The sequence below is a fragment of the Chiloscyllium plagiosum genome, unplaced genomic scaffold, assembly GCF_037043375.1.
Source record: "Chiloscyllium plagiosum isolate Xiang-an unplaced genomic scaffold, Cpla_swu_hap1 HiC_scaffold_5, whole genome shotgun sequence".
Taxonomy (NCBI): domain Eukaryota; kingdom Metazoa; phylum Chordata; class Chondrichthyes; order Orectolobiformes; family Hemiscylliidae; genus Chiloscyllium; species Chiloscyllium plagiosum.
The window spans coordinates 125778075-125786806 of record NW_028270143.1 but is presented as its reverse complement, the minus strand read 5'-3'; the positions used below and the strand labels follow the sequence as shown (position 1 = coordinate 125786806).

General features: G+C 48.3%; 1 protein-coding gene across 2 annotated transcripts in view; it reads left to right on the top strand.

Moving 5' to 3' along the window:
• Window positions 1-4754, top strand: part of cyldl (cylindromatosis (turban tumor syndrome), like) — a 39328-nt gene extending 34574 nt beyond the window's left edge. Inside the window, exons 15-16 of one of the 2 annotated variants that reach the window (XM_087987636.1) lie at window positions 158-338; window positions 3684-4754. In XM_087987636.1, coding sequence (XP_087843762.1) covers window positions 158-338; window positions 3684-3777 — 275 coding nt within the window. In that variant the 3' untranslated portion in view covers window positions 3778-4754. Of the gene's footprint in view, window positions 1-157; window positions 2040-3683 lie in introns of those variants that run through there. The other variant, XM_087987637.1, reaches the window with a different exon arrangement.
• The last annotated feature ends 3978 nt before the right edge of the window (window positions 4755-8732 follow it).

Genomic DNA, 8732 nt, shown 5'->3' with positions numbered 1-8732 from the left:
CAATATCACCGCCCCACCAATGCCTGGTGTGACTGGTTATATTTTTCTGTCCTGAGGTGGTGGGAAGGTTTCTATATAAATGTCAGACTTCCTGAATGGATTTTGTCTTGTCCTTTTTATTTCCTTCCTCGCATGTGCTGCTGGTCGGACCCTGTAGGTGGCGAGAGCGGGTACAACATCCCCACGGTGACGCTGTGCCCGGAAGTGGCAAAATACACCCAGCGCTCAGCCGCCCAGTTGGCCAAAGAGAACCCGCGGGACATGGAGGGTGTGGCCAAACGCCAGCTGTGTGATGCCTACATGTACCTGTACGAACACCCGCGCATGGCCGTCTACAAGTGAGCAGCACTCCCCCCATTGCCCAGCACCGGGGTAGGGGCTGGTGGAGGACGGTGGGGGGGGGGAGATGCAAATAGGGGAGGGTGGGCTTTACTGTACCAGGAGAACCAATCGAGACAGCCGTCCCATGTCGACCTTGCTGCTGGGGGGAGGGGGGTTGGTGAGATTTGGAGGGGGATTATCAGGTTGGATGGGGATGGCTGTGGGTCAGCAATGTGGAGGGTCAGAGGGGAGGTTACCCCAAGCGAGTTTGGGTTTGGCTTTGAGCTCCCGCTGTGGGCTTATCCAGCAAGCGTGCAGCTTTCTCTGCACACGCTAGCCTTTACCTCCTGCCCCGCACAGCTTTAGCGCCACATTTAAAAAGCTTCTGACAGTCTCCTGTTTCCGGAAGCCTTCTCTGTTCCAATTAGTTCACTGGTGCCGTGGCCAGCACTGGCAGAGCCAGCTCCTCGTTGCTTTTGAGAACTTGTCGGCTGTCATGTTCTGGTTGGAAGTGGAAGCTGACATTTGTGTTTTCCTATTGGCGTTTATTTGCAGAGTCCCCCCACCCCGAGCACTATTTCAGTCTGCTGCTGTTTAGGTGAGAGTATATCAAACCCCTCTCAATGGAACACCACCAAATAACATACAATTAACAACAGCAAGCTTTTGGGCTCTGGTAGTACGTTGGTAATATCCTACCTCGAGACCAGAAGGTCCAGGTTAAGTCCCATCTCAGGACGTGTTGTTCCAGTGGTGTTTCATAATTGGCCTGAACAAAATATTTACAGCATTGATCCCCCACTTTGAAATGCTGCTGTGTTTGATGAAGACGTTTCTATGCGTTGGTGAGCACACATCCCAAAGTCAGGTCTAACGACCAGCATTTAAGAACAAACTTTTGTCATGTGCGCGATCGCCTTAAAATGGTGAGAGTCACTGTTTTATTAAAGACCCCCGTGACACTGTTTGGGATGGCTTAGACCCAATGATGATGTAGAACCAGCCAATATGTTCAAACTAGAAATAGGAGTAGGCCATTCAACCCCTCAGGTCTGCACCACCATTCAATAAGATCATGGCGGATCCGATTGTAATCTCAAACTCACTGATAACCTTTCACCCTCCAGCAAGAATCTATCGATCTCTGCCTTAATAATATTGAAGAACTCTTCTGCCACCATCATTTCAGGAAGAGAGTTTCATACACTTTTTTATTTTTAAAACATCTATTGACAGGACATAGGCGTCACTGGCTGGGCCCAGCATTTATTACCCGTCCCTAGTTGCCCCTAGAGAAGGTGGGGGTGAGCTGCCTTCTTGAACCGCTGCAGTCCACCTGCTGTGGGTTGGCCCACAATGCCCTGAGGGAGGGAATTCCAGGATTTTGACCCAGGGACAGTGAAGGAAAGGCAATATTTTCCAAGTTTGGATGGTGAGTGAGACAGTGCTCTCAATCTTGGTTTTCTCTGGCCCCTCCATTTTGAAACATTACACACATTTACGCGGCCACCTCAAACTTAATTCCCTCCCGGCTCGGGGCGGTTCCAGAGCAAGGAGGAATTCTCTCTTCCTAATTTCCATTTCCACTCAGGCTGCCAGTGGATATTTCTGCTGACTGTGTGTTTGCAATTTTGTTTCTTGTTTTCTGTTGTGGAGTTTGTCAGATTTGTATTTGCAAATCGTTTTATCTTTAAATAAAAAGAAAACATTTTATCTCATTTTAGTTTTATTTTTGTTGGCAATGTTGGACGAAACTTTGAAATTGGGTCCAGGCCATCATAGCTGGAGGCCATTCACCCATCCTGCCCATGCCAGTTGTCTGCTTACCCAGTGCCACTTACCAACCTTTTCAGCAAAGCCCTGTAAATACTTTCTCTCCAGATAACAACCCAGTTCCCTTCTGAAAGCTCTGATTAAATTGACCTCTGCCTTGCCCTCAACCGGTGGTTTCCAGATCCTAACCACTTGTGACACACACGCAAAAAAGTCTTATTCTTCCTGTCACCATTCTGTCAATCGATATGAATCACTGCCCTCTGATTCTTAATCCTTCTGCTAACGTCGGCAATGTTTCCCTATCTGCTCTGTCCAAGCCCTTGTGATTTTGGAAACTTGTATCAAATCTCATCTCGCTCTTCTGAAGCAAAACAGCCCGTAACCTTTCTTTTTCAAGAGTCATAGCAATGTACAGCACAGAAACAGATCCTTCTTGTTTGAGCCATAGGGAGAAGCTGTTTTTCCCTGGAGCGTTGGAGGCTGAGGGGTGACCTGACGGGTTTATAAAATCATGAGGGGCATGGATAGGGTAAATAGACCATTTCTTCTTCCTCAGAGTAGGGGGAGTCCAAAACTAGAGGGTAACGGTTTAAGGTGAAAGGGGAAAGATTTTGAAAGGGACCTGAGGGACCACATTTTCACGCAGAGGGTGATGCGTTGATGGGATGAGCTGCCCGAGGAAGTGGTGGAGGTTGGTTCAGTTACAATATTTAAAAGGCATCTGGATAGTATAGGAAGGTTTTGGAGGGATATGGGCCAAGTGCTGACAAAAGAGACTAGATTTAATATATATCTACATAACGTGATGTTCCACATCCTGAGAAGCATTCTCGTGAAATTTTCTGCACTGTCATGGAGTCATACAGCACGGAAACAGACCGTTTGGTCCAACCAGTCCATGCTGACCATCATCCCAAGCTAAACTGGTCCCAGCTGCCTGTTCCTGGCCCCTCCCCCTTCCTAAAGCACTGGACACAACACACCAGCAGGGATCAAACCAGCCTTTCATCCAAGTTTATCATAACCTCCTTGCATTTGTTCTTGATAATACAAGATGTAGCATTGTGTTTTAACGGCACTCCCCAGGTTGTTCTTTCCTGTATCCTCTTTTCAAATTATCCCCTGGCTTTTGTGTTGTCTGTGTTCTTTCAATCAAAATGAATAACTTCACACTTCTCTGCATTAAGTTTCATCTACCACTTATCTGCCAATTATTCCTTATTTTTACCCAAGTTCCATATTCTCCTTGTCACAGTTCGTGAGTGTTGCCTCCATTTTGATTTTCTGCTCTGGACACCAATGTCCAGGAGCAGCAAGGCTGCCGGGACTGAGCCCTGGGGAACTCTGCTACAAACCTGACCTCCAGCCCAAGAACCATGCATTTACCATTATCAAGTTCGAAAGCAGGGTCAGGGGTTAACTTTGTTTTTCTCTTTTCCCCCCCCGCCCCTCTATGTCAATGGAACCGAGCTTGAGAGGATGGAGTGTGTCACATTGCTTGGAGCGACTGTAACTGATAACCGGTCCTGAACTTCCCACATGGATGTGATGGTCAAGAAGGCACAACAATACTTTTCCTTCCGCAGGTGGCTCAGGAAATTTGGCCTGTCCTTAAGGATCCTCACCAACATTTACAGATGCAGCATTGAAAGCATATGGTCTGGATGCATAACTGCCTGATATGGCAACCGTAGGAAACTACAGAAGGTGGTCTGCATAGCCCAGACCATCATGAAAGCGAGCCTTCCATCCGTGAACTCCATTTACCCAATTGCTACGCGGAAAGGCTGCCAGCATCAAACATCCATCACACCCAGTAATATTCTCCTATAACCCCTTCCGTCAGGCAGAAGATACAGAAGCCTGAATACACGCACCAGCAGGATCAGGAACAGCTTCTTCTTGGCAGTTTAGACTGAATAGACGCTCTAGCCTCCAATAATGCTGATCTTGCTAACATTGATCTCATCCAGCACATGACCTGTGCAGTGTAATCTGTATGCCACTAAGTCTTTTTGATCTGTACATCCTTGCCTACTATGATTAGATTAGATTACTTACAGTGTGGAAACAGGCCCTTCAGCCCAACAAGTCCACACCGCCCCGCCGAAGCGCAACCCACCCATACTCCTACATTTACCCCTTACCTAACACTACGGGCAATTTAGCATGGCCAATTCACCTGACCTGCACATCTTTGGACTGTGGGAGGAAACCGGAGCACCCGGAGGAAACCCACGCAGACACTGGGAGAACGTGCAAACTCCACACAGTCAGTCGCCTGAGGCGGGAATTGAACCCGGGTCTCTGGCACTGTGAGGCAGCAGTGCTAACCGCTGTGCCACCGTGCCGCCCAGTGATCTGCTTGCACTGCTTGGAAACAAAGTCTTTCACTGTACTTCGGTACACATGACAATGCATCAATCAATTAGAGAATCAATCAACCCTAAATGATGCCAGATCTGCTGAGTTTCTCCAGTAGCTTCTGCTTTTGTTTCAGATTTCTAGCATCTGCTGCTCTCGGTTTTATTTTATGCATTTCTCATTGCTTTCTCGCTCTCTCGTTTTCCTGTCGCTCGGCCAGTTCTGTAACTGTGTTGTTAATGTCCCTTTTACTCAGTAAAGTCTAACTTTGCTCTCAAACGTTTTTTATAAAATGGCCTTTTGGTAGTCTCTGTACAACACAGGGATAACGTTACCTTCATCGATCTTCTCTGTAATCTCGTCGTAAACACTGCAGCATGTTAGTTAGCTATGATTTGCCTTTAGCAAATAACTTTTGAAGTTCTGCTTATTGGGTTCTTTTTACAAAATGCTGACTTCAGGGTCACATCCCTCAACACTGCACAGTAGGGACCACTGGTCCTGATCCTCTTCCCCAAGTGGAATTCTCTGTAGCCACTCTCTGCTGGCCTTGAACATGGTGACCAGCACTCTAGCTAGCACTGAGGGAGAGATTGTGATGCTAAACTAAAAAGCTAATCATCAACTTCAGGAAACCAGGAGGAGGGCACACCCCTCTCTACCCCAATGGAGCTGAGGTGGAGAGGGTCAAGAGCATCAAGTTCCTGGGAGTGACCATCACCAGCTATGTGTCCTGCTTCATCCCCATTGATGCAATGGTTACAAAAGCACAACAATACCTTTTACTTCCTCAGGAGGCTAAGGAAATTCAGTGTGTCCGTAAATAGATAGATTACCGACAGTATGGAAACAGGCCCTTCGGCCGAACAAGTCCACACCAACCTTCTGAAGAGTAACCCACCCAAACCTATTCCCCTGCCCTACATTTACCACCTGACACTATGGGCAATTTAGCATAGGCATTTATCAATTTTTAGAGATGCATCATAGAAAGCATTCTATCTGGGTGCATCACAACTTGGTATGGTAGCTGCTCTGCCCAGGACTGTAAGAGATTACAGAGAGTTCTGAACACAGTCCACACCATCACGCAAGCCAAACTTCAAGCTCGTGACTCCTTTCCCACTGCCTCAGAAAGGCAGCCAACATCAAAGACCCTTCCCACCCCGGTTAGAATCTCTTCCAACCTCTTCCGTCAGGCAGAAGATACAGAAGCTTAAACACACGTACTAACAGATTCAAGGACAGCTGCTTCCCTGCTGTTATTAGACTACTGAATGGACCTCTCCAATTTCAAATCGAATGTAGACCTCGTGCTCTGTGCACCTTGTCTGCAGCTGTAGCATTGTATTCCTTGCTCTGTTCTATCACCCTGTGATCTCCCTGTACTGCTGGCAAAACAAAACCTTTCACTGTACCAAGGTACGTGACAATAGTAAATCAACTCAAATCAAATCCTGCACTCCCATCAGTTCCTGTGGAGATGCCTGACTGCGAGAGATGGATGCAGCGGGAATGCCTGCCAGTCTAGTAGACACTACTGGTGTAGAGGACCAGCTTAATGCCCAGAGGCACATGGGTTCAAATCCCATCATGCCAGCTGGTGGGATTAAAAATCACTTGATAAAATCTGGAACTGAAAGCTAGTTTTAGTGATGGTGACCATGACAACTGTCATTGCTAGCTGTACAATCCCATCTGGATCACTAATGGCCCTTTAGGGAAGTGAATCTGCCACCCTCGCCTGGGCTGGCCTACGTGTGATTCCAGACCCACAGTAATGGGGTTGACTTTCAACTGTCCTCCGAAATGGCAAAACTAAGCCCAGTTAGGAATGGGCAACATATATTGGCCTTGCCAGTGATGGTCATGTTCCACCGAAAATGGTGAAAGCAGACTCCTGTAGCACCTTCCTTTGTCCAATCCTTGTCCTGGCTCTGTCCGGCTGAGTGAGGCCAGGTGATGTGAGCCTAGTGCTCACCAGGCTGTCCCGGTCTCACTAGGCTGACTCCGTCTCACCAGGCCGTCCCGGTCTCAACAGGCCCTCCTGGTCTCGCCAGGCCCTCCCACTCTCACCAGGCTGTCCTGGTCTCATCAGGCACTCTCCGTCTCACCAGGCTGTCCCGATCTCACCAGGCTGTCCTGGTCTCACTGGGCCCTCTCCGTCTCACCAGGCTATCCTGGCCTCACTGGGCCCTCTCCGTCTCACCAGGCTGTCCCGGTCTCACTAGGCTGTCCTGGTCTCACTGGGCCCTCTCCGTCTCACCAGGCTGTCCCGGTCTCACCAGGCTGTCCTGGTCTCACTGGGCCCTCTCCATCTCACTAGACCATCCCCGTCTCACTAGGCCTTCCCCCTCCTGTCCCTTGGCATCCCGATTCTTCCGTCGTGTTTATCATTGCTGCTACCTTCACTTTCATTTTGTGAATGAGTTAAAATGCTTGAGTCAATGTGTGGAAGATACAGTGTATAAGCTGGGAATGGAAAACACTGATGGAAAGTTCTAGAACTTGGACATCCCTCCCCCTTCTCTCGTGTCCTCTTCACTCACTCTCCCTCATCTCTCTTTCTCCCTGTCACCTTCTAATACTTTCTCTCACCTCCTTCCTGTTTTTCTCTCCCATTTTCTTCTTACTTTTTTTCTTTCTCTTCACTCCTTTTTTCTCTCCCTTCCCCTTTTTTCTCTCCCTTCTTCCTTTTCACTTTCTTCCACCGTCCTCTCTATACTTCATCGCCTTCTGTTCTCCATCTATTGCCTCTTGTTCTCACTTGATTCCCCTTCCTCTCTCTCTCTCTCTCTCTCTCTCTCACACTCACACTCTCTCTCTCCCTTTTTCACTCTCCTATTTCTTTCATCCTATTGCTCTGTTATATTTTCCATCTCTTTCTCTCTCACTCTTCCTCTTTGCCTCACTCCTCATGTTTCCCTCTCTCTATCCTCCTCTTCCCAACCTCTCTATCTCCCCTCTAGGATTAGATCAATTTAACCTCTTTCCCCCCTCCCCCCCTCCACTCTAGCCAGTATTCAATCCCATTTTAGAACCTGGGGTCTATTCTCATAGCATGACCTCATGTTAAGCCTGGGTCGGACTAACCTTCCAGGGTTCACACAGCGACTCAGGCGAATGGGAAAAATTCCAGGAGGAAGTGCAGGAAAGCTCAAACCAATGCTAAAGGCTTCCGGAAGCTGTAACAGTTTGGCATGTCAGGGAACATCAGGGGAGGGGATTGGAAAGCTAAACCTTTCACAGGTAGAGCTTAGAAAATATGCCAGATGAACAGCATTAAAATAAACACAAGCTGAACAGGGATGGCACGGTGGCTCGGTGGTTAGCACTGCTGCCTCATAGCCCCAGGGACCCAGGTTCGATTCCACCCTCAGGTGACTGTCTGGAGTTTGCACGTTCTCCCTGTGTCTGCGTGGGTTTCCTCTCACAATCCACAGATGTACAGGTTAGGGTCAACTGGCCATGACAAATTGCCCATAGTGTGCAGGTTGGGTGAGGTAACCCTGGGAAATGCAGGGGTACAGGGATTGGGTGGGATACTCTTCAGAGAGTCAGTGTGGACTTGCTGGGCAGAATGGCCTGCTTCCACACTGTAGGGATTCTATGAAAGAAACTAAAACAACCTCCCCCCAGTTCTAGTATTTTCATCACCGATATTTATGGATCACAAGAATTGTAAAGTAGAAAGTTTGTCCGATTCCCGGCTGTAAAAGCGTTACAGTGTGATGCCTTGGTCAAGGAGAGTCGTCTGCTGGAGAAGCAAAAAAACTTTGCGACGTACAGCGAAACTTTCCAATGAGAGGAAAGAGATCACGTTTGCGGGAAACTTTAAGGAGCGGCAATGACCCAGTGGTATTATCACTGACCTGGTAATCACTACAGGTGACTCCAGACCCACAGCAATGTGGTTGACTCTGATCTGCCCCCTGAAATGGCCGAGCAAGCCAGGAATGCTATCAATCACTAAGAAGTCTCATCAGAGAAATGAAACTGCGTGGACCACCTGGCATCGACCCAGGCATTGGGAAAAACAAATCAGAAACAGCCCTGTCGACCCTGCAGAGTCCTCCTCACTAACATCTGGGGGCTAGGGCCAACATTGGGAGAGCTGTCTGACAGACTGGTCAAACAACAGCCTGACATAGTCATACTCACGGGATCATACCTTACAGACAATATCCCAGACACCACCCTCCCCATCCCTGGATAAGTCCTGTCCCACTGGGAGGACAGACCCAGCAGAGAGGGCAGCAGAGTGGGATACA